General features: G+C 42.4%; 1 protein-coding gene across 3 annotated transcripts in view; it reads left to right on the top strand.

The window, feature by feature from the left end:
• WNT11 (Wnt family member 11) overlaps positions 1-25,580 on the top strand; it is an 81,338-nt gene that overhangs the window by 40,800 nt on the left and 14,958 nt on the right. For all 3 annotated transcript variants that reach the window (XM_040426441.1, XM_040426443.1, XM_040426442.1), the window contains exons 4-5: positions 13,877-14,154; positions 14,529-14,821. In XM_040426441.1, coding sequence (XP_040282375.1) covers positions 13,877-14,154; positions 14,529-14,821 — 571 coding nt within the window. The remainder of the gene's footprint in view (positions 1-13,876; positions 14,155-14,528; positions 14,822-25,580) is intronic.

Below are 25,580 nucleotides of genomic sequence, written 5' to 3' on the forward strand. Positions count from 1 at the left end.
ACTCTGTTCACATTAATATCATGGCTTCTGCTCATAAGACAGCCATGACAGCTATGAAGGATCTGTTTTAAACTCGTAGGAATTGTGATAGACCTCATAATGTATATCCTTCAGCTGAGCTTCCATGTGCTCTTCTGCCAGTAATGCTGGAACCCTTTACTTGGTCTTCTGTCAGCTAAGTGTATGAGGAAAGCTGAGAAACAATCAATATTGATGACTTTAAGCTACAATGGGGTTTATCACCCAGATTCTTCAGGCTATTGAACAGCAGATCCACCTAATTATATAGTAATATAAGCAAAAAGGATCTGTCATTAATGAGACTGATAGAGGCTTTGAAGTCTCACAAAGCATTTGGGTGATGATCATATTGGTGATCACACAGCGTTCCCAGAAACAGATATATGGCTTTCCCAGGATCTGTTATCAGAATGTAAAAGGCAAACTCAAAGGACAAAGCAGTATAATCAGATAAACACAATGTAGGCCAACTTGCTCTTCTAGGTTAACATTTTAATATTTCCAGGGACATCTTTCAGTTCAGCAAATTCATGTAATTAACACACAGTACTGTCCATGGTGTACAACAAAGTATTCCATCAAGACCGACTATGGGAGATTTATTGTAGAATCAACCCTGTCATGTTCTAATACAAAAATAGATCTGCATGGTTAGGATACTGCAACTGTAACACTGCTACTTCGTACAAGAATATAACTACTGTAATACTGCTCCTATCTACAAGAATATAACTACTATAATACTACCTCCTATGTACAAGAATATAACTACTATAATACTGCTCCTATGTACAAGAATATAACTACTATAATACTGCCTTCTATGTACAAGAATATAACTACTATAATACTGCCTCCTATGTACAAGAATATAACTACTATAATACTGCCCCCTATGTACAAGAATATAACTACTATAATACTGCTCCTATGTACAAGAATATAACTACTATAATACTGCTCCTATGTGCAAGAATATAACTACTATAATACTGCTCCTATGTACAAGAATATAACTACTATAATACTGCTCCTATGTACAAGAATATAACTACTATAATACTACCTCCTATGTACAAGAATATAACTACTATAATACTGCTCCTATGTACAAGAATATAACTACTATAATACCGCTCCTATGTACAAGAATATAACTAATATAATACTACTCCTATGTACAAGAATATAACTACTATAATACTGCTCCTATGTACAAGAATATAACTACTATAATACTGCTCCTGTGTACAAGAATATAACTACTATAATACTGTTCCTATGTACAAGAATATAACTACTATAATACTGCTCCTATGTACAAGAATATAACTACTATAATACTGCTCCTATGTACAAGAATATAACTACTATAATACTGCCTCCTATGTACAAGAATATAACTACTATAATACTGCTCCTATGTACAAGAATATAACTACTATAATACTGCTCCTATGTACAAGAATATAACTACTGTAATACTGCTCCTATGTACAAGAATATAACTACTATAATACTGCCTCCTATGTACAAGAATATAACTACTATAATACTGTTCCTATGTACAAGAATATAACTACTATAATACTGCTCCTATGTACAAGAATATAACTACTATAATACTGCTCCTATGTACAATAATATAACTACTATAATACTGCCCCTATGTACAAGAATATAACTACTATAATACTGCTCCTATGTACAAGAATATAACTAATATAATACTGCTCCTATGTACAAGAATATAACTACTATAATACTGCTCCTATGTACAAGAATATAACTACTATAATACTGCTCCTATGTACAAGATTATAACTACTATAATACTGCCTCCTATGTACAGGAATATAACTACTATAATACTGCTCCTATGTACAAGAATATAACTACTATAATACTGCTCCTATGTACAAGAATATAACTACTATAATACTGCTCCTATGTACAAGAATATAACTACTATAATACTGCTCCTATGTACAAGAATATAACTACTATAATACTGCCTCCTATGTACAAGAATATAACTACTATAAAAATGCTCCTATGTACAATAATAGAACTACTATAATACTGCTCCTATGTACAAGAATATAACTACTATAATATTGACTCCTATGTACAAGAAGATAGCTACTATAATACTGCTCCTATGTACAAGAATATAACTACTATAATACTGCTCCTATGTACAAGAATATAACTACTATAATACTGCCTCCTATGTACAAGAATATAACTACTATAATACTGCTCCTATGTACAAAAATATAACTACTATAATACTGCCTCCTATGTACAAGAATATAACTACTATAATACTGCTCCTATGTACAAGAATATAACCACTATAATACTGCCCCCTATGTACAAGAATATAACTACTATAATACTGCCCCTATGTACAAGAATATAACCTCTATAAGGGTCCATTCACACGTCCGTTGTTTCTTTCCTGATCTGTTCCGTTTTTTGCTGAACAGATCTGGACCAGATCTGGACCCATTCATTTTCAATGGGTCCTGAAAAAAAATCAGACATTGAGCTGTCCGTTATTTTTCAGGACCCATTGAAAATGAATGGGTCCAGATCTGGTCCAGATCTGTTCAGCAAAAAACGGAACAGATCAGGAAAGAAACAACGGACGTGTGAATAAGGCCTCATACTGCCCCTATGTACAAGAATATAACTACTATAATACTGCTCCTATGTACAAGAATATAACTACTATAATACTGCTCCTATGTACAAGAATATAACTACTATAATACTGCTCCTATGTACAAGAATATAACTACTATAATACTGCCTCCTATGTACAAGAATATAACTACTATAATACTGCTCCTATGTACAAGAATATAACTACTATAATATTGACTCCTATGTACAAGAAGATAACTACTATAATACTGCTCCTATGTACAAGAATATAACTACTATAATACTGCTCCTATGTACAAGAATATAACTACTATAATACTGCCTCCTATGTACAAGAATATAACTACTATAATACTGCTCCTATGTACAAAAATATAACTACTATAATACTGCCTCCTATGTACAAGAATATAACTACTATAATACTGCTCCTATGTACAAGAATATAACCACTATAATACTGCCCCCTATGTACAAGAATATAACTACTATAATACTGCCCCTATGTACAAGAATATAACCACTATAAGGGTCCATTCACACGTCCGTTGTTTCTTTCCTGATCTGTTCCGTTTTTTGCTGAACAGATCTGGACCAGATCTGGACCCATTCATTTTCAATGGGTCCTGAAAAAAAATCAGACATTGAGCTGTCCGTTATTTTTCAGGACCCATTGAAAATGAATGGGTCCAGATCTGGTCCAGATCTGTTCAGCAAAAAACGGAACAGATCAGGAAAGAAACAACGGACGTGTGAATAAGGCCTCATACTGCCCCTATGTACAAGAATATAACTACTATAATACTGCTCCTATGTACAAGAATATAACTACTATAATACTGCTCCTATGTACAAGAATATAACTACTATAATACTGCTCCTATGTACAAGAATATAACTACTATAATACTGCCTCCTATGTACAAGAATATAACTACTATAATACTGCTCCTATGTACAAGAATATAACTACTATAATACTGCTCCCATGTATAAGAATATAACTACTATAATACTGCTCCTATGTACAAGAATATAACCACTATAATACTGCCCCTATGTACAAGAATATAACCACTATAATACTGCTCTTATGTACACGAATATAACTACTATAATACTGCCCCTATGTACAAGAATATAACCACTATAATACTGCCCCTATGTACAAGAATATAACTACTATAATACTGCTCCTATGTACAAGAATATAACTACTATAATACTGCCTCCTATGTACAAGAATATAACTACTATAATACTGCTCCCATGTATAAGAATATAACTACTATAATACTGCTCCTATGTACAAGAATATAACCACTATAATACTGCCCCTATGTACAAGAATATAACCACTATAATACTGCTCTTATGTACACGAATATAACTACTATAATACTGCCCCTATGTACAAGAATATAACCACTATAATACTGCCCCTATGTACAAGAATATAACTACTATAATACTGCTCCTATGTACAAGAATATAACTACTATAATACTGCTCCCATGTATAAGAATATAACTACTATAATACTGCCCCTATGTACAAGAATATAACTACTATAATACTGCTCTTATGTACACGAATATAACTACTATAATACTGCCCCTATGTACAAGAATATAACTACTATAATACTGCCCCTATGTACAAGAATATAACTACTATAATACTGCTTCCTATGTACAAGAATATAACTGCTATAATACTGCTCCTATGTACAAGAATATAACTACTATAATACTGCCCCTATTTACAAGAATATAACTACTATAATACTGTTCCTATGTACAAGAATATAACTACTATAATACTGCTCCTATGTACAAGAATATAACTACTATAATACTGCCCCTATGTACAAGAATATAACTACTATAATACTGCCCCTATGTACAAGAATATAGCTACTATAATACTGCTCCTATGTACAAGAATATAACTACTATAATACTGCTCCTATGTACAAGAATATAACTACTATAATACTACTTCTATAATACTGCTCCTATCTATCTATCTATCTATCTATCTATCTCTCTATGTATCTACAGATATGTTTGGTTGTAGCTTGGAGATGGTTAAAAACAGTGACCATATTTCTGTAGCGTGTTGTGGAGATCACTGTGACATTCTTCAGGTGGAGTCGGCTCGGTGAATGTCTCAGAAGGGAAGCCAAACTATTAAAGTCCTGGACTTCAGTCAAATGACTCTCACAGTTGGGGGCAATGGGTCATCTAGATGATAGAGATGGCACATGGACAAGAGTGTGAGGATTCCTTCGGCGTACAGACATTGGGTATAGGAGTCACTTCTCTTAGACTCCCAGTTAATATACACATATTACGGGACAGTCCGTGTTTTGTATAATGGCCGAGATTTGGTGCTGTCCTGAGGCACACCGGACTTTGGCTGTACGGTAATGCTGGACGTTGTAGTGTCACAACTACTGGACACTACATAAGTTATCTGCTAGTGGAGTGTCTGGTATAACAGCTTGTATTTCATTCATATCCAGAGGTACCTGCTGAGTTCTGCTGGTTTTATGTTAATTGATTGGAGCACCAACACCTCACGGTTGCCCCCTGCTGATTCAAAGTCTCTGCGGGGCATGTTGTGGTGCATTGTGGGAGATTTAATGTTTGCACCATGCATAGTGGGCTTACATATTAAAAATAGTGGTCGAAGCAAGAAAAATTGTAGGGAAAACTTCTTTAAAAAATTCCAGAAGCCTTCCAAAAACTGCTGAGAATGTGCTGGAATCTGCTACGTCAGCTTATTCCAAAATGTCTCTAGAATAGATGATTCGTGAAAGAGCCTTCAAACTTATTACAATAGGTTTCCTCCTGAATTTATATGCATTAGGCTACTTTCACACTAGCGTTGTTTTAATCCGGCGTTCAATTCAGACACTGGAACTGCCCGCCGGATCCGGAAAACCGTGTGAAAACGGATTACATTTGAATCCTGATCAGGATTTTGATCACAATGAAAAAATGCATTGGAAAAAACGGATCCGCCATTTATGGACTTTAACTTTTTTTTCACATTTTTTCGGGTTTAACATGCAAAAGCCGGATCCGTTTTGACTGAACACACAGCGCCAGATCCGGCGTTAATGCAAGTCAATGGGAAAAAGGCCTGATCCGGCGTTCAGTCAAAGTGTTCAGGCTTTTTGGCCGGAGGTAAAAATACTGCATGCTACGTTTTTCTGAAAAGCCTGATCAGTCAAAAAGACTGAACTGAAGACATCCTGATGCATCCTGAAGGACTGACTCTCCATTCAGAATGCATGGGGATAAAACTGATCAGTTCTTTTCCGGATTTGAGCCCCTAGGACGGAACTCAGCGCCGGAAAAGAAAAACGCTAGTGTGAAAGTACCCTTACATATTTTTTCCATTTACAATTTTTTTCAAATTGTTACAATTTCTAAATATATATATATATATATATTTACATTTACAACTTTTTTAAAGTTTTGAATAGTTGTTTTTAATCTTAAATTTTTAACCTTTGCAGTAAGGACAAACGCATTTCTTAAAATGTGTTTCCTTTCTGATTTGTCCAAGTCGGCAAAGAAATTCAATTCGAGTACGAATCGATTCTACCCAAATCAAAAGTACTTTTGATTGCTGGGAAATCAGAGAAAAGCTCTCTTATGTCAGGGACGGGCACTCTCCATAAGGAGAAAGGTTCTTTTTTTCAACTTTATTCTCATCATTCCTCAGGAAATTTGCAAAAATTGCCCCCTTCCCTTTGTAACATTAGCCATCTAAAAGTCATGGAGCATGGAGCTACATCAAGGGTTGAGGGAACCACTTCTTGGTGTGAGAAAGCTGCTCTTCATTAGTATTAAGGAGTCAACCCTGTGACTACAAGGATTGTGTTATTCTTTTTCATTATGTGGTTTACAGAAGCTAAACACAGCCAGGAAATGACAACTTTCCAAAGCCGAGTACAGAAATATTCGGGACCTCATTTTTGTGGAGCATGGTTAATAATCTTAGAGATCCTGGTAATTGCAGACGATGAAAATGACCAATAAAATAACATGGTTGATGTTCTCTTCCGCATTTTTGGTGTCCATTAATTGTGATTAAGTTTTCGTTGGGTCGTGAAGTGGTTTATTTACAATGTGACTGAAGCAATGTTGGTTTTGAGATATTCATTGGAGTTGAGTACATGTGAAAACAGAACTCATAGTTGTGCCTCAAATTTGAAAGTTGGTGAAATGTCTCCATTTTTTATTTTTAGTTTATTATATTTTTTATCAAATTTGTTTTACCAAATTTAATTTAAAACAAATCATTGAAAATCAAATTTGTGCTTGGCTTAATAATGAGTTGGCCATGTTGCCTTTAGACTTTAAAGAGGGTTTCCCATCTTAAGATTTGTAGCATATAGCTAGGAAATACCACAGATGTCAGATAGGTGCGGGTCCCACCTCTGGAACCCATTCCTATTTCAAAAATGGAGCTCCAAAGTGAATGAGAGCCCACAGCGTATGTGCAGCTTCCTCTCCATTCAGTGCTAGGTGACTCGCGAAAAGAGCTAAGTTTGGGGCCCCATTCTGGACATAGGAGTGGGTCCCAGAGGTGGGACCTGCACCTACTGTACCTGACATTTGTGGCATATCCTAACGATACGCCCCAAAAATATATATAAACCACCAACCAATTGCTGTTGGTGGAGTGGTATGGGGCCGAACACAATCTAATACACCAAACCAAAATACCAAACCGCCCCACAAAAAATCATGAACAGATACTGAGTAACAATATCTTTATTAATTTAACTTAATTTAATTTAACATCAAAATAATAAACATCTAAAATCAGTCACAACAACGGCATGCACATATAAAAAGGAGGTAGCAATGGTCTTGTAGTAAAAAATACCATATATCAGGAGGGCTTACTAAGTCTTATTGCGGCATTCAAATCTATCATCCAACTACATGGGTGCAAAAAGTTAAATTTAATATAAAGTGTTTAGTGCTAACAGGATTAGAAAAATACAAATCCCAAAAAATAGATAATGAAGGCATCAGAATAGCAAAAAATCTAAATCAGGATCCCCTGAGGAAGCTGAAAAGTGAAACGTACGTCGGGGTGGAGGCACACAGGTCTGTATCTGACAATCATGTAGGGCTATACTTGGTCTTCCTAATATATGTAACTACTTTAGATTTTTTGCTATCACCTTTTGGTTTTGGTGTTAGTTTACACCCAGCTGGCAGTTCTGCCTCAAAGAGTTCATGAACAGACTCTAGGCGGCCTGTTTCCTCTCACACTGGTCTCAGACCTCCAAGCCCAGCACAAGCCTCAGATCCCAATACAGAGATCCTATCTGTTGAACCCAGGTGTCTTTTAAAGGCAGCTAGGTGTTGTCAAAACCCGGACTGGCACATGAGTCCAGTCCGGTGTTTGACCCCACCTGGCCGCTAATCAGTCCAGCAGCACACAGTGGGAGGAAAATACCTGCCTCCCCATACAACTGCCTTTACTATGTCACATATCCCCCCTTTGTTCAACCTTAAAGGGATGAACACATGCCAAACAGTGCACCCGGGACAGGGCATCCGCGTTTCCCTGCAACCGGCCTGCTCTGTGTTCTACTGAGAACTTAAAGTTCTGTAAGGATAAGAACCATCTGGTGACCCGAGCATTCCTCTCTTTGGCCTGGCTCATCTACGTGAGAGGAGAGTGGTCGGTCACCAGATGGAACTTTCTCCCCAACAGATAATAGCGGAGAGACTCGAGTGCCCACTTGATGGCCAGGTGCTCTCTCTCCACTATACTGTACCTAGTCTCGGCTGGGGTGAGTTTGTGGCTCAGGAAAACAACGGGATGTTCCTCCCCATTGATTTCCTGAGAGAGTACAGCTCCGAGGTCTACTTCAGAGGCATCGGTCTGTACCACAAACTCCCTTTTGAAGTTGGGCGTCATCAAAACCGGTGACCCGCACAGGACCGACTTCAATGCGGAAAAAGCCTCTTCCGCCTGGTCCGGTCATTCTAGTGGACCATCTCTGACTTCCGTCTCTTCAAGAGCCTTGTCAACGGAGCCGCTAAAGTGGCAAAATGGGAAACGAACCTCATATAATAGCCCACCATTCCCAGGAACGACTTTACTTGCCTAATGGTGACAGGTCGGGGCCAGTTCCGTATCGCCTCTATTTTGTTCAATTGGGGTTTGATGAGTCCGCGCCCAATACATATCCTAGGAATTTAGTCTCCTCTAACCCTATTGCACATTTTTTGGGGTTAGCGGTTAGTCTAGCCTTCCGAAGAGAGTCCACTACGGCCTGCACCTTGGGCAGGTGACTCTCCCAGTCGGTACTATGAATGACAATATCGTCCAGCCAGGTAAGCCGAGGCGTACCTATTATGGGGACAAAGTACAATGTCCATTAATCGTTGAAACGTGGCGGGGGCACCATGAAGGCCAAAGGGTAACACCTTATACTGATACAGCCCCTCGGGTGATTAAGGCAGTTTTTTTCTTTGGCAGCCTCCGTTAAGGGCACTTGCCAATACCCTTTGGTGAGGTCCAGAACGGAGAAATACCTTGCCTGTCCTAACCGCTCAATTAGCTCATCCACCCGGGGCATGGGATACGCATCAAATTTAGAAATCTCATTTAATTTCCAAAAATCATTACAGAACCGTAATGTCCAGTCTGGCTTAGGTATTAGAACTATTGGGCTGGCCCATTCACTTTTAGACTCCTCGATGACATCCAGCCTCAGCATTAGCTGCACTTCCTCTGAGATGGCTTTTCGCCGAGCCTCGGGCACCCAGTACGGCTTTAACCGGACTTTTGCCTGGGGCTCGGTGACAATATCATGCTGGATTATGGAAGTGCGCCCAGGGAGTTCCGAGAACACATCCGTATTCCGACTAATGAACGCCCTGGCTTCCTGAGCCTGTTTAGAGGATATGCTGTCAGCAATTCTTATTGTGGCAACCGCTTCCCCTGCAGCAGACAGAGGGGCCAAAACCTCTTCCCCTAGACAAACCGACCGCAGTCTGTCCTCAGGTCTCCCTATCCTTCCAAGGTTTTAGTAGATTAACATGGTAAACCTGCTCCGGCTTTCGCCGCGCTGGCTGGTGTACCTTGTAATTTACATCTCCAATTTTCTCTATTACCTCGTAGGGCCCCTGCCACCTAGCCAAGAACTTACTGTCTACTGTCGGTACCAGAACCAAGACCCGATCACCCGTGTTAAAGCTATGGATTCGAGCCTGCCGGTTATAGATTTGACTCTGGGCTCACTGAGCCGCCTCCATATGTTCCCGAACCAGAGGCAACACTGTCTCTATCCGTTCTTGCATCTAGGCGACGTATTCAATAACACTTTTATACGGAGTGGACTGTTGTTCCCATGCCTCCTTGGCTACATCCAACACCCCTGCCATATAGCAGTTTAAAGGGCGAGAACCCAGTAGGGGCCTGGGGCACCTCTCGCACTGCGACCATGAGATAGGGCAGGAGGAGGTCCCAGTCCCTTCCATCTTTGGACACCACTCTTTTTAACATATTTTTTAAGGTTTGGTTAAACTTTTCTACCAGCCCATCCGTTTGTGGATAGTAGACAGACGTCCGTATCTGTTTTATGTTGCGCAACTTGCACAATTCCTTCATGACCTTGGACATGAACGGGGTTCCTTGATCTGTCAGAACCTCTTTGGGTAGTCCTACATGGGAAAACATCTCCATTAACTCTTTAGCTATGAGTTTGGCCGATGTATGCCGCAGTGGCACCGCCTACGGGTAGCGTAGTCTAGGATGACTAGAATGTGTTGGTGCCCTTCTTTCAAACGGGACCTCGATGATCGGGAGAGGTACTAAGGGACTACGGAAATAAGGCTGGGGGCTAGTTATCTGGCAGGTCGGACAAAACTCTTCCACTTCTCTAAACACACTGAGCCAGTAAAACCGCTGTAGTATACGGTCGTGTGTTTTCTGCAATTCCAGATGACCCCCGAGAACATGTTGGTGCGCTAGATCTATTACCAGTTTGCGATAAGCCTTGGGCACCACCAACTGTTCCACATTCTCCCCCTGTAGTTGGGTGACCCGATACAGCAAATCATGGAGAACCACAAAACGCGGAAATATCGACTCGGCCCCCGGTTGTTGTGGTTCTCCATTGATCATTAACACATTCTCCCAGGTTCGGGATAATGTCGGGTCCCTGTGTTTTGCTGTACCGAAATTATCACCGGAGACATTCAAGTCTGCCAATTCAGAGCCCGGTGGTAAGTCCTCCACCTCCCCAGCCATCACATTCAACGGGTTGTTTCCCCCTTATCCACCGAAGTGGCGGTAACCGTTACCGCTGGCCCTTCGGCCTCTGGTTCCCAGGGTTTTGGCCTCCCACTTGAGCAAGACCAATCCCCTGGGGTTATCCCTGACTCTTGGGGACCAGTAAGTTTCATAGCTGGCCACAGTTCCGGGAAGTCTCTTCTTATTATTAGTTCATAGTGTAGCCACTTCATGAATCCTCCTGCCGACAACCATTGTTAAAGACACCAGAGCGGTGGGGTAGTCTTTTAAATCACCATGTATGCACATTACCTCAACTTTCCGGCCAGTAAACTCAGCGGGTCGCACCAGGGTAGCCCTTACCAGGGTCACCAGACTCCCCGAGTCCAGCAGAGCCACCTCTGGAGTGTTTCCGACTTCCACCTGGCACAGGTGATTATTATCTAGAGACTCCCTGGTACCTGTTGCACACAGCTTCCTGGCATATAGCGACCGACGGTAGCCATAATTAGTGTCCATGGGCTCAACCCTATGGGGACAGTTACAACAGATCACTGGAGCCAGGTCCGCAGTAGGTACCTCCCGGGCTTTTTCGTCTCCGGGTCTGGGGTGGGGATTGTCGGGGTTTAACTGCCCCCTCCCAAAAGAGCCCCCTTTTAGTTTCCTGGTAGCCTCATATCGTTCAACCAGGTCCACCATCTCAAGGGCATTAACAGGAGACGCCTGGCCAATCCAATGCTGAAGAGGGTATGGCAACGCCCTCCAGAACATATCAGCTAAAATACGGTCTAGCATAGCAGTGGGACTCAGTACGTCCGGTTGTAGCCATTTTTGCAAAAGGTGGACTAAAGCATAATACTTGGGGTCTCACGGGCTCAGCCGGGTTAAACTCCCACTGGTGCATCCTTTGGGCCCAGACCAACACATTCACCCCCAGCCTCGCCAGGATCTCACCCTTGACTTTCTGGTAATCGGCCGCTTGCTCATCTGGTGAGTCGAAATACACCTGCTTGGACTCGGATGCCAGAAACGGAGCGATGACCTCAGCCCACTGATCTAGGGGTAGATTCTCCCTCAAGGCCACTTTCTCGAATACCTCCAGGTAGGTTTCGAGGTCATCCATGGGTTCCATCTTGGGGATCGCCGTACGAACCGCTTTCCGGGCATCGTGAACGCTCTGGGATGCTCCTGCCATCTGTAGAACCATCATGTGTTGCAGCAGCAGCTAGTTTGTTTCTTGCTGCTGATTATTAGCCTCCCGCTGTTGCAGGTTAGCCTCTAAGAGGGCCTTCATTACAGCTTCCATTTTGCCGGGTAACACGGGTTGAAATTTAGCTGGTTTAATCCAGGACATACATCCGTGCCCAGAGAAAAAAATTTAAAATATTTCGGCTTTTACGCCAGCCTCACTGCGATGGGCCCACATCCTCCACCAACTGTGGGGATTCGCTCTGGTAGACAGGATAAGCGGACACAGTATAAAGGCACTAGTTCTTAAATCAAACAGTTCAGTGTTTATTCACACTCTTGGCAAGTTCATAAACAAAAAGCCACATTCAACACAAAAAGTCACCTTTTGGTTTTGGTGTTAGTTTACACCCAGCTGGCAGTTCTGACTCAAAGAGTCCACGAACAGACTTTAGGCGGCCTGTTTCCCCTCACACTGGTCTCAGACCTCCAAGCCCAGCACAAGCCTCAGATCCCAGTACAGAGATCCTTTCTGTTGAACCCAGCTGTCTTTTAAAGGCAGCTAGGTGTTGTCAAAACCCGGACCCGCACATGAGTCCAGTCCGGTGTTTGACCCCACCTGGCCGCTAATTAGTCCAGCTGCACACACTGGGAGGAAAATACCTGCCTCCCCATACAACTCCCTTTACTGTGTCACAATATCCTAACAATAGTGGCACTGTATATTTATTAACCTTTTGATATGTTATAGGGACATATCAAAAGTTTAGATCGGTGGGGGTCTTAGCACAGAGACCTCCATACAGTTCTAGAATGAAGGGAGAGAAGCATGCGTTTAGCACACTCTTTCTTGAGAGGAGAGAGAGCTCGCAAAGCGCACACTTTTCTCCCCCTGTTCTAGAGATCGATGTGGGTCTCAGTGCTTAGACCCCACCGATTAAAATTTTTCATATGTCTTTATAACATATCAAAATTTGAATGAAAGTACAATTCCACTTTAAGGTGTCCGTGCAGTGGTCTGAACCCACTAATTTAAGTAGAATTGGCTGGCCACCTTATGTTTTTGGGGAGCTTAAGGCTCTCCCCAACATCTGAGAGATAAAGCATATTGCATTTCACCATGCCTGGTCCTTTGTTCCTGAGGCTGTGAAGTGGCAGAGTCTGGAAGTGTCTTATTCTCCTTTTGTGAAATTGTGACAAGTAGCTTTTGACTAACCTCTATGTCATGTTAATGGCCAGCTTAAAGGGAATCTGTCAGCAGTTTTTGTCATGCTAAACTGCTAACAACACTAGCTAGGGGTTGGGGAGTGTAATACAAACATATGTTTTCTGACCGATGTAGTGGCCTCAGGGTTGGCTGCTACAGCAGTGCACTTAAGGAGCAGAATCCAGCAGCATAAAACATCATATTCTCATTATTCCTCATGATAAAATCTCCATTTGTCCTGCTCTCCCCAGCCCCTGCCTACTACATCTATCTATTTAACATTGCCATAACTGCTGACAGATTCCTTTTAAGTTCCAATCAACCAAATGTAAAAAATGTCATCCAGTTTTTGTTAAATATTGAGATACCTTCAGCAGAATATTGAGGCAAGTGCATTCCATTGGTCATATCAGCAGAATCACTGGTGGTCTGTTTGGCCAGCTGTAGTCATATACAAGGATTATACAATTAAGAGAAGAATAAGAAGAGCATGTTTTTGTTTTTCAGGGACAAGAGAGTCCGCTTTTGTGCACGCTCTGTCTGCTGCTACCATTAGCCATACGATTGCTAGGGCTTGCACTCTTGGGGACCTACCAGGTTGTTCTTGTGGACCTATACCCGGGGAGACATTGGACCAAGGTTCTCGTTGGGGAGGATGTGCTGACAACATCAACTATGGTCTTATGATGGGCTCTAAGTTCTCCGATGCCCCAATGAAGATGAAGAAGGCAGGATCTCAAGCCAATAAGCTAATGCACCTCCACAACAGCGAAGTTGGGAGACAGGTGAGTTGATACTACTACAAGATGTTGATGAGATAATATATGTTGATTCTGATAGAGAATTTCCCCCTAAAAATACCAATAAATATCTAAATTATTGGGTTGTCCACTACTGTCAAGTAAAAAATTCCACTTTTCCATGTTATATGTTCCCGAGGATACCGGAAGATGACCAATATGGCTGTTGTTAAGTGAATGGGGACTTTTATGTTGGGATGTTGGTGGTGGGTGAGCTATTTTGGATCATAGAGCTAGATAGTCCAACCATGTTATCGCTCTGTTGTGTATCTGACTTTATGTGTCAGGTGTGTAAATATTAGTATACTTATGTCTTCATACATTTTTGTTGTGTTATTCAATAACATTTCTGTATTCAGGTGTTGAAATCGTCTTTGGAGCTGAAATGTAAATGCCATGGAGTCTCAGGTTCCTGCTCTATTAAGACCTGTTGGAAAGGTTTGCTGGAACTTCGAGAAATCGCCTTGGATCTTAAAACTAAATATCTATCAGCAACAAAGGTAGTTCACCGACCAATGGGGACACGGAAACAGCTGGTTCCAAAGGACCTGGATATTCGACCAGTACGGGAAAGTGAACTTATATATCTTCAAAGCTCTCCGGATTTTTGTCTAAAGAATGAAAAGTTAGGATCTCATGGGACACAAGATCGGTGAGTTTGCCTTGAAACACAAGCAAAACATTATTAGACGCCATTTTTGTCATAATAGGACACCACAATATGAATTTACAGTTTCACACTCCTTTACATTTTGGCTGTCAATACCTTGGGACACTGTTTTCTTAACCTGGGTTGGATACACAGAAGGGAGCTACAACAATTGCTCTCAGTTTAACAGTAGACTTTGGCCAGATGTAGAGGTTCCTCAGAAAGACAATTTTTATTTTTGGGTGTCCCCTACGGACACAAATGAAAGGTGTTGTCTCATTAGGACAACCTCTGTCCATATCTCCAAATAGACTTTCAAATGGGCAGCCCCTTCTTGGGACCCTCTTTTATCAGCCTGAACTGAGAGTCACTCTTACAGAGACTGTCTGGAGGTCCCGAGCCATCCATGTATTGCATGGACAGCGAGCGATTCATCTACCTGGCTGCCATGTAATACCACATTTCTCCTGTGGTGACCACTGCAAGGAAAAGATGCTTAGCTGGCTGAAGTTAACCCTGGCAAAATCAGTTGTTTGCCAGGGGTGTCTGGAGTGAAAGTTAATGATGAAAATAGTGGCACAAGATTGTGACCCAAAATGTATAATCCACTCATTACATCTTCGACCACTTGGGAAAAACCGACATGAAGTGACCATGCCTATGTTGGATAGAGATAGAGATATTGAAGTCATCTATGTAATGCAGTAACATCTATAATAGGACTATGAATAAACCCACTGTCAAACCTGGGGTGGTCAAACTGGCATATTCCCCAAGTTCTGGTTGGCAGATGGGGTGTCAACATGCCACTTTGTCTGGGTCAGGGTACCGTATTTTTTGCCTAATAAGATGCACCTGTCCATAAGATGCACATAGGTTTTAGAGGAGGAAAATAAGAAAAAAAAGAATTTGTATCAGACCTCAACTCAGACCCCCAATGTTAATCATACCTCAGCTCAGAGTCTTAATCAGACCTCAGAAAAGCCCCTCAATGTTAATAGAACCCCCAATCAGACATCAGATCAGACCCTCAATCAGACCTCAGATCAGACCCCAGATGTTTTTAAGACCCCAATCAGACCTCAGATCAGCCCCCCACGTTAATAAGACCCCCATGTTAATCATATTAACAAAGACTAGCCTCATGGCCCAAGGAAACCCGCAAAAAATGTACATCCACTAAGTGTAAAAGCAATACAAGAATTTTATTAGGCTAGAAGACACACAAACATGATAAAAAATGATATACAATAAGTCAAGTGCTGGTGCACAATAAGACCAAACACCTACACAGCTCCCACCAAAAACTGCAAATAAGGGTAAAATGTAAGTAGTCCCAAATAGCAGCCTCAAACGACATGCAACAAACATAGACTAACAAATCCACAATAGATGCATAATACACAATAATATGGCATCAAGGAACTTATACCTGAACCAAGTAAACATACAGGGAATACCAAGGTGGGCCTGGGTCAAAAAAATCACGCGTATCGCCGGCAAAATTCGGCTTCCTCAGGGGTAAAATATTTTTTTGACCCAGGCCCACCTTGGTAGTCCCTGTATGTTTACTTGGTTCAGGTATAAGTTCCTTGATGCCATATTATTGTGTATTATGCATCTATTGAGGATTTGTTAGTCTATGTTTGTTGCATGTCGTTTGAGGCTACTATTTGGGACTACTTACATTTCACCCTTATTTGCGGTTTTTGGTGGGAGCTGGGTAGGTGTTTGGTCTTATTGTGCACCAGCACTTGACTTATTGTATACAATTTTTAATCATGTTTGTGTGTCTTGTAGCCTAATAAAATTCTTGTATTGCTTTTACACTTAGAGGATGTGCAATTTTTTGGGGTTTCCTTGGGCCATGCGGCCAGTCTTTGTTAATACAGTTGTTTTAAACCGCCATTGCACTCCGTTTCCATTGTAGTGTGTGCCCCACTCTACTTTGTATATACCCCCATGTTAATCAGACCTTAACCAGAGAAAAAAAAAAAGTCAACTTACCTCTCCTGTTCCGGGCGCTTCTGCCGCCGCTCCTGGGTTCCGGCGTTCTTCCTGGTTTTCCTGCAGCGCTATGCTGTGACCTGATGTCACATAGCATGAGGTTACAGAGCGGGTTGACGTCCTCACACTGTGCACTGGTTACTTTGGGGGGGAAAGAAGTGCGTCTTATAGGGTGAAAAATACAGCAGGGTGATGGCAGTGAACTGAACCTTTTCGACAAGTGAAGGAAACCCTGGCTACAACCCTGGTACTGAACTGCCAATGCCACCCTAGGCACCAACCATTTATTCCAGGCCAACTTCTGCTGGTGCAGTCACTGTGTACATACATTACATTACTTATCCTGTACTGATCCTGTTACATCCTGTATTATACTCCAGAGCTGCACTCACTATTCTGCTGGTGGAGTCACTGTGTACATACATTACATTACTTATCCTGTACTGATCCTGAGTTACATCCTGTATTATACTCCAGAGCTGCACTCACTATTCTGCTGGTGTAGTCACTGTGTACATACATTACTTATCCTGTACTGATCCTGAGTTACATCCTGTATTATACTCCAGAGCTGCACTCACTATTCTGCTGGTGCAGTCACTGTGTACATACATTACTTATCCTTTACTGATCCTGGGTTACATCCTGTATTATACTCCAGAGCTGCACTCACTATTCTGCTGGTGGAGTCACTGTGTACATACATTACATTACTTATCCTGTACTTATCCTGAGTTACATCCTGTATTATACTCCAGAGCTGTACTCGCTATTCTGCTTTTGTAGTCACTGTGTACATACATTACATTACTTATCCTGTACTGATCCTGAGTTATATCCTGTGTTATACTCCAGAGCTGCACTCACTATTCTGCTGGTGGAGTCACTGTGTACATACATTACATTACTTATCCTGTACTGATCCTGAGTTACATCCTGTATTATACTCCAGAGCTGCACTCACTATTCTGCTGGTGTAGTCACTGTGTACATACATTACATTACTTATCCTGTACTGATCCTGAGTTACATCCTGTATTATACTCCAGAGCTGCACTCACTATTCTGCTGGTGCAGTCACTGTGTACATACATTACATTACTTATCCTGTACTGATCCTGAGTTACATCCTGTATTATACTCCAGAGCTGCACTCACTATTCTGCTGGTGCAGTCACTGTGTACATACATTACATTACTTATCCTGTACTGATCCTGAGTTACATCCTGTATTATACTCCAGAGCTGGACTCGCGATTCTGCTGGTGCAGTCACTGTGTACATACATTACATTACTTATCCTGTACTGATCCTGAGTTACATCCTGTATTATACTCCAGAGCTGCACTCACTATTCTGCTGACTCTTCTCTATGTAGATGTTATCTGTTATCTGTAAACTGTGGACATTTGGTTGTTGATAGATATCCTAGAAGTGGGTGGATTAACCCTGGAGTTTGATGTTCTCACATTAAATATTCACCATCTGCACCCAGGACAGAAGGATTTGTCAGTAACTCTTTCATTCTTCTCTTGATGCTTTAGTATTTCCAAAGAGTTTTTTTTTTTAAAATGTTGTCTAAGCTGAGGAACATTGTGGAGGAATCAGGATAATGAGGTGGAGGTGTGAGGGAAACATTGGGAGGGGAAGGAATAGAGTCTGTCAGCAGGACTGATACACCCGGCACATTGTCTTGTAGGACTAGCTCAGATGAATGTAATGATTCCTTTCACTTAGTAATCCAATGCTTCATTCTGGAGAAAAGATTCCTTTAATTCATACGCAAATCAGCAGTTAAGTGCACCAAGGGCGGGCCCAAGCCACTCTGTGCCTCCTTGCTCCTCCTGCTTCCTCTGTCGCCCTTCCCTCTTTTTCTTGATTGACAGGATCAATTTCATGCATAGTCCTATTACTTAGTCCTGTCAATCAAATGGTGGCTGACAGAGGAAGGAGGAGGAGCGAGGGTGCACAGAGTGGCTTGGGCCCGCCCTTGGTGCACTTAACTGATTATTTGCATATGGATTAAAGGCATTTTTTCTCCAGAATGAAACAACGGATCGCTTAGTAAGTTCAGCTCAGCTAGTCCTACAAGGCATTGTGTCTGCTTTAACCCTTTAGTGACCAGCCTGTTTTGGGCCATAGGTACCAAGCAATTTTATTTTCCTTTTTGTCTCCACCCCCCCCCCCCCCCCAAAGGGTTTAAACTTTTATTTTTCCAGCAATGTAGCCGTATGAGGGCTTATTACTTGTTTGCAGAACAAGTTGTCTTTTTTAATGGCACCATTTTGGGGTTCATATAACTTATTAACTTTTATTAACTCTTCGCGGGAGAAACAGCAAAACGGCCACTGGGTTTTTATGTTGCAAATTTAGCAGCTTTTATTTTATGGGATAAATAACATGATAACGTTATTCTCTCCATCAGTATAGCGATACCAAATATATATTATTTTTTGTTAGTTTTTTTACATTTTACTACTTTTGCACAATAAAAACTTAAAAAACAATGAAAATGTTTTGGCATTGCAAGCCCTATAACTTTTTAAATTTTTTGTTACACAGAGCTGTGTGAGGGCTTGATTTTTGCGTTTTGAGTTTTCACTGGTATGATTTTAGGGTACATAACACTTTTTCATCGCTTTTTATTTTATTTAGTTTTTTGGTGGCAAAGAAGCAAAATACAGAAATTACAGCTTTTTTTTACACGGTGTTCACCATTTAGGAACAAATAACATGATAATTGTGTAGCGCGGGTTAATAATTTTTTTTTGAACTGAATGAATATATACTTTCCATGCAAAGGGACTTTAATAGGTGATGTTTTGATTGCTTCTGTAATTCCCTCTACTGCCTATGCAGTGCAGAGTATTATACTGTCAGTGGTATACTGACAGTAACCAGCAGGCTGATGGGGAAACACTGCAGGCAGTCCTGCTGAGAAATGCGGGCACATACGAAATACCTATTGTAGTGCCCTGGAGCAGGGAGTACTTTGACATTTGGACATTCGCGGACATTTGCCTATATCCCCTACGCAAAGTTAAAACTTCTTACTTTATTTCTCTTAAAAGGATTAACTTATACTGTTTATTGCTGTGTTACTGCATTTTATATATATGTTGTGATATACACTGCTCAAAAAAATAAAGGGAACACTTAAACAACACAATGTAACTCCAAGTCAATCACACTTCTGTGAAATCAAACTGTCCACTTTGGAAGCAACACTGAGTGACAATCAATTTCACATGCTGTTGTGCAAATGGGATAGACAACAGGTGGAAATTATAGGCAATTAGCAAGACACCCCCAATAAAGGAGTGGTTCTGCAGGTGGTGACCACAGACCACTTCTCAGTTCCTATGCTTCCTGGCTGATGTTTTGGTCACTTTTGAATGCTGGCGGTGCTTTCACTCTAGTGGTAGCATGAGACGAAGTCTACAACCCACACAAGTGGCTCAGGTAGTGCAGCTTATCCAGGATGGCACATCAATGCGAGCTGTGGCAAGAAGGTTTGCTGTGTCTGTCAGCGTAGTGTCCAGAGCATGGAGGCGCTACCAGGAGACAGGCCAGTACATCAGGAGACGTGGAGGAGGCCGTAGGAGGGCAACAACCCAGCAGCAGGACCGCTACCTCCGCCTTTGTTCAAGGAGGAACAGGAGGAGCACTGCCAGAGCCCTGCAAAATGACCTCCAGCAGGCCACAAATGTGCATGTGTCTGCTCAAACGGTCAGAAACAGACTCCATGAGGGTGATATGAGGGCCCGACGTCCACAGGTGGGGGTTGTGCTTACAGCCCAACACCGTGCAGGACGTTTGGCATTTTCCAGAGAACACCAAGATTGGCAAATTCGCCACTGGCGCCCTGTGCTCTTCACAGATGAAAGCAGGTTCACACTGAGCACATGTGACAGATGTGACAGAGTCTGGAGATGCCGTGGAGAACGTTCTGCTGCCTGCAACATCCTCCTGCATGACCGGTTTGGCATTGGGTCAGTAATGGTGTCGGGTGGCATTTCTTTGGAGGGCCGCACAGCCCTCCATGTGCTCGCCAGAGGTAGCCTGACTGCCATTAGGTACCGAGATGAGATCCTCAAACCCTTTGTGAGACCATATGCTGGTGCGGTTGGCCCTGGGTTCCTCCTAATGCAAGACAATGCTAGACCTCATGTGGCTGGAGTGTGTCAGCAGTTCCTGCAAGACAAAGGCATTGATGCTATGGACTGGCCCGCCCGTTCCCCAGACCTGAATCCAATTGAGCACATCTGGGACATCATGTCTCGCTCTATCCACCAACGTCACGTTGCACCACAGACTGTCCAGGAGTTGGCAGATGCTTTAGTCCAGGTCTGGGAGGAGATCCCCCAGGAGACCGTCCGCCACCTCATCAGTAGCATGCACAGGCGTTGTAGGGAGGTCATACAGGCACGTGGAGGCCACACACATTACTGAGCCTCATTTTGACTTGTTTTAAGGACATTACATCAAAGTTGGATCACCCTGTAGTGTGTTTTTCCACTTTAATTTTGAGTGTGACTCCAAATCCAGACCTCCATGGGTTGAAAAATTTGATTTCCATTTTTTTATTTTTGTGTGATTTTGTTGTCAGCACATTCAACTATGTAAAGAACAAAGTATTTTAGAAGAATATTTAATTAATTCAGATCTAGGATGTGTTATTTTTGTGTTCCCTTTATTTTTTTGAGCAGTGTATATCCTGTTCATTATCAATGTATTTACATGGCACTGTGGAAAGGGTTAATGAATACTGAGAGACTGTTAGGACTTTGATTGAGAAGCTAGTAATTTTCCACAGCTGCCATAGTGTTTAAAGAAGACCATGTTTTGGAGGGAAAACCCCAGGCTTGTTTACCACCAAAAGCAGACAGCCTGACCTTCTAAATGTCTGGTTTTAGCTATGTTGTTATGTCTGGAAACTTGTTTTTGTCTGGAAAACCTGCTGTGTCATTGCCTTTGAGTATCATTGAAGCTTTAATGTAAGTCTATACCAGACGGGAGCTGAAACAATGTATCTGTTTGTGCTGAGTTTCTCCAACCCTCCCACTAGAAGGTTCTAGTCTAGCAAACACTGTATATAAGGAGAAAAGTCAGAGCCCCTAGTGTGCTGCAATTAGGGACCAGTGCTTGGAGGGGAGACTCATGCCAGCCTGTATGAGTGACCAGAAGAAGACGCTGAGATGGGGGCGCTGAGCCACAGACCATGGGTCACTAGCCCTGTGACCAAGGAGTCACCTGGACTAGTAAGCTACAGACCGTGGGTCTTTGACCAGGATGCCAGCGTTCTGAGAGAGAGAGGGACAGCTAGCTCAGGCCTTTTCTCAGCACAGAACCTTCTTCTGCCAGGGAGGAGACTGGAGAAGCCAGCCCTATGCCTTGGCTGTAGTGTTTTACACCTGAATTCCTCCAGTAAAGAAGCACACTGGTTTACTGCAGACCATGATTCTCTGGACTTACTTCCCATTGGGGTGCACCACGCCTTACCATCCCTTCCAGAGAGCAGCAACATGTGTTAACACCTGAGTGGTGTCCGGGGGACTCAGCGTAGCGTTGGGCCACCCCAAATTTGGCCACTGCACTATGACACTGGCTGACCTGTTACATGTGCGCTTGGCAGCTGAAAGCATCTGTGTTGGTCCCATGTTCATATGTGCCCGCATTGTTGAGAAAAATTAGGTTTTAATAAATGCAAATGAGCCTCTAGGAGCAATGGGGGCGTTGCCGTTACACCTAGAGACTCTGCCCTCTCTGCAACTGCTGCATCCTCTGCACTTTGACTTTAGGAGAAATCATGGTCAGGAGTGATGACGTTTACACTGTCTGGTCTTATCTAGAGGGTGCGGCAGTTGCAAAAAGAGCAGACCCTCTAGGAGTAACGGTAATGCCCCCGTTGCTCCTAGAGGCTCATTTGCATATATCAAAAAATAATTTTTCTCAGCTATGTGGGCACATATGAACATGGGACCAACACAGATGCCTTTAGCTGCCAATGCGCATTTTACGGAACGGCCGGCCCCTAATAGAACAGTCCTATCCTTGTCAGTAATGCGGACAATAATAGGACATGTTCTATAATTTTGCGGATGGCACTAAACGGACGTGCGGAATGGATCCGCAAAAATGTGGATTGGATGCGGACCCAAAATACGTTTGTATGAATGAGCCCCCAGTTTTACATAAAATAGGTTGAAATGAGAGAAGGAAATGCAGAGATATATATATATATATATATACCGTATTTTTCGCCCCATAAGACGCACTTTCCCCCCCCCCCAAAGTGGGGGGAAATGCCCCTGCGTCTTATGGGGCGAATGCTTCCATTTTACATCGCAGTCTGTGACGCTGCAGCATCGCAGACTGCGATGTATGAGCTGGGAGAGAGGAGGGGCTGGAGTCCAGAACTAGGGGCGGGGCCCGGTGCAGTCACTGTACTCTTACATCGGGCCCCGCCGCTCACCAAAGTATTTATAAACATGATTCCTTATCCTGTTATTAAGTTTAACTAATGCTGCACTCTCCCATGTTCCCCTGTATCCCCACAGCACTTACGAATGAAGCAGGCGCGCGATGTCAGTGAGTGACGTTACTGCTGCCGTCCGCTCTGCCTGCTATGGAAGCATGTTCGTAAGTGCTGTGGGGATACATGGGAACAGGGGAGAGCGCAGCGTTAGTTAAACTTAATAACAGGATAAGGAATCATGTTTATAAATACTTCGGTGAGCAGAGGGCGGACACTGTTATGAGGGGGATCTGTGGATGACATATAGCAGTGTCATCCACAGATTCTCCCCATAACAGTTCCATCCACAGATCCCCCCACACCATAACAATACCACCAACGGATCCCCCCACCCCATAACAGTGTCATCCACAGATCTCCCACCCCATAGCAGTACCATCCACAGATCCCCCATAACAGTGCCATCCACAGATCCCCCACATGACAGTGCGTCATCCACAGATCCCCCATAATAGTGTCATGCACAGACCACCATTAATTCAAAACCCACCAAATGCATACCTTTCGGTTAAAAATATTTTTTTTCTTATTTTCCTCCTCAAAAACCTAGGTGCGTCTTATAGGCCGGTGCGTCTTATAGGGCGAAAAATACAGTGTATATATATTTTTGTACATTGAATGATGTTGAATGATGGTAGGAATTGGTACATGCAGCAGTGCAGTTAAAGGTGGGGGTGCAGAGGAGATGTCCCCACCGGGGCCCAATAGCTTTATGCAGCTTAAAGGAAATCTATCAGCTCTGAAACACCCCCCAAACTAGAGTAAGTGGTGTATAGTGTAGTGCATTGGGAGGACTCCCCTGCTCCTGCACATCATGGAGAGGACTCAAAGAGGAGTCCCCTCAATGCATATTACTGCTGGTTTGTTGGAATGCAAGTGAGTATGAAGATAAAAATTAAATAACTGGACTCGGCATCACTTACTCTATACACCGCTTCGGCTGAGTTCATACTTCAGTTAATTTATCAGTTATTTCTATCAGTGATTGTAAGCCAAAACCAGTAGTGAAACCTACTCAGAGATAAGGTGTAAGGGAAAGGTCTGCACCGGTTCTGTGTTTTGGACTCATACCTGGTGTGCTGTCCGCGTCTTTTGCGGCCCCAGTGAAAATGAATGGGTCGGCACCCGTTCCGCAATTTTGCGGACCCATTATGCGGACGCGTGAATGGACCCTAACTCTACAGTAGTTTAGAAGCTGACAGATTCCCTTTACCACACCCAGTGATGCCTAATACTTTTATCATGCTGGGCATTGCTGTTGCACTATGCCAACCATTGTTGCAGGCAGTGGTGAACAAGTTCCCATGACAAGATAGGAGGAGCATGACACCCTCTTATTTTTATTGCCAGAGAGTGGTTGTCAGTGTCTATTTCTGACTATTTGATATGTGTGGCATCACTCTGTGAGCCTAATTTATCATAAACATATATATGAAACTGTCTTGAAAAACCTGGTAAATTAAATGGTGCCCTAAAGTAAATACAACTCATCCCCGCAAAAATAAGCCCTCATATGTCTATATGAACGGCAAATTAAAAATGTTATGGCTATTGGAATGGTGGGAGGAAAAAATGAAACTGCAAAACCAAAAATAGGCCCAGTACTTAAGGTGTTAAAAACACACTACACTGGCACATGTGTTATGCTTTTTCATATTCCAAAGCTTCTAAGAATTGTACCTTATGAAGGGCAGATGGTGTTTAAACACATGGTATTATGGGAAAAAGACAGTGGCTTGTTGGGAGCAAGCGTTCCAAAAATGCTGCCTGAACGGGAACGGATCCCTGCCCCTGTTTATACACACACATGTCAATTTCAGAAGAAAGAGGGGCTTGTTCTGAATGACCCTGGAAATATTCTACTTTTTAATTGGGAATAGAAGCAGTGCATTGTGGATGTGGAAAGGGAAAGGTATGTAGGGGTAATAGTGGCCACAAAAGTAGTGCCAGCAGTATCAGCTCAGCATACAACAGCCAAGGCACAGTAAGTAGATGTGTGCGGCTGTGTTGGGGTGGTAGGGTACTAGTAGTGGCGGCTAGTAGCAGTGGCCATATGGTAGGCTAACATGATGTTAGGCAGACAGAAGCAGTGGCTTGATGGGGCGCCATCAGCAATGGCAGATCTATTCATCGGAGTGTGAAAATCCTGTAGGACCCAGGCTTGGTTCACTTTGGCAAAAGTGATGTTTAGGACCACTTGGTTTGTTTGGGTTTCAC

This window comes from Bufo bufo, chromosome 3 (assembly GCF_905171765.1).
Source record: "Bufo bufo chromosome 3, aBufBuf1.1, whole genome shotgun sequence".
In the NCBI taxonomy this organism is placed as follows: domain Eukaryota; kingdom Metazoa; phylum Chordata; class Amphibia; order Anura; family Bufonidae; genus Bufo; species Bufo bufo.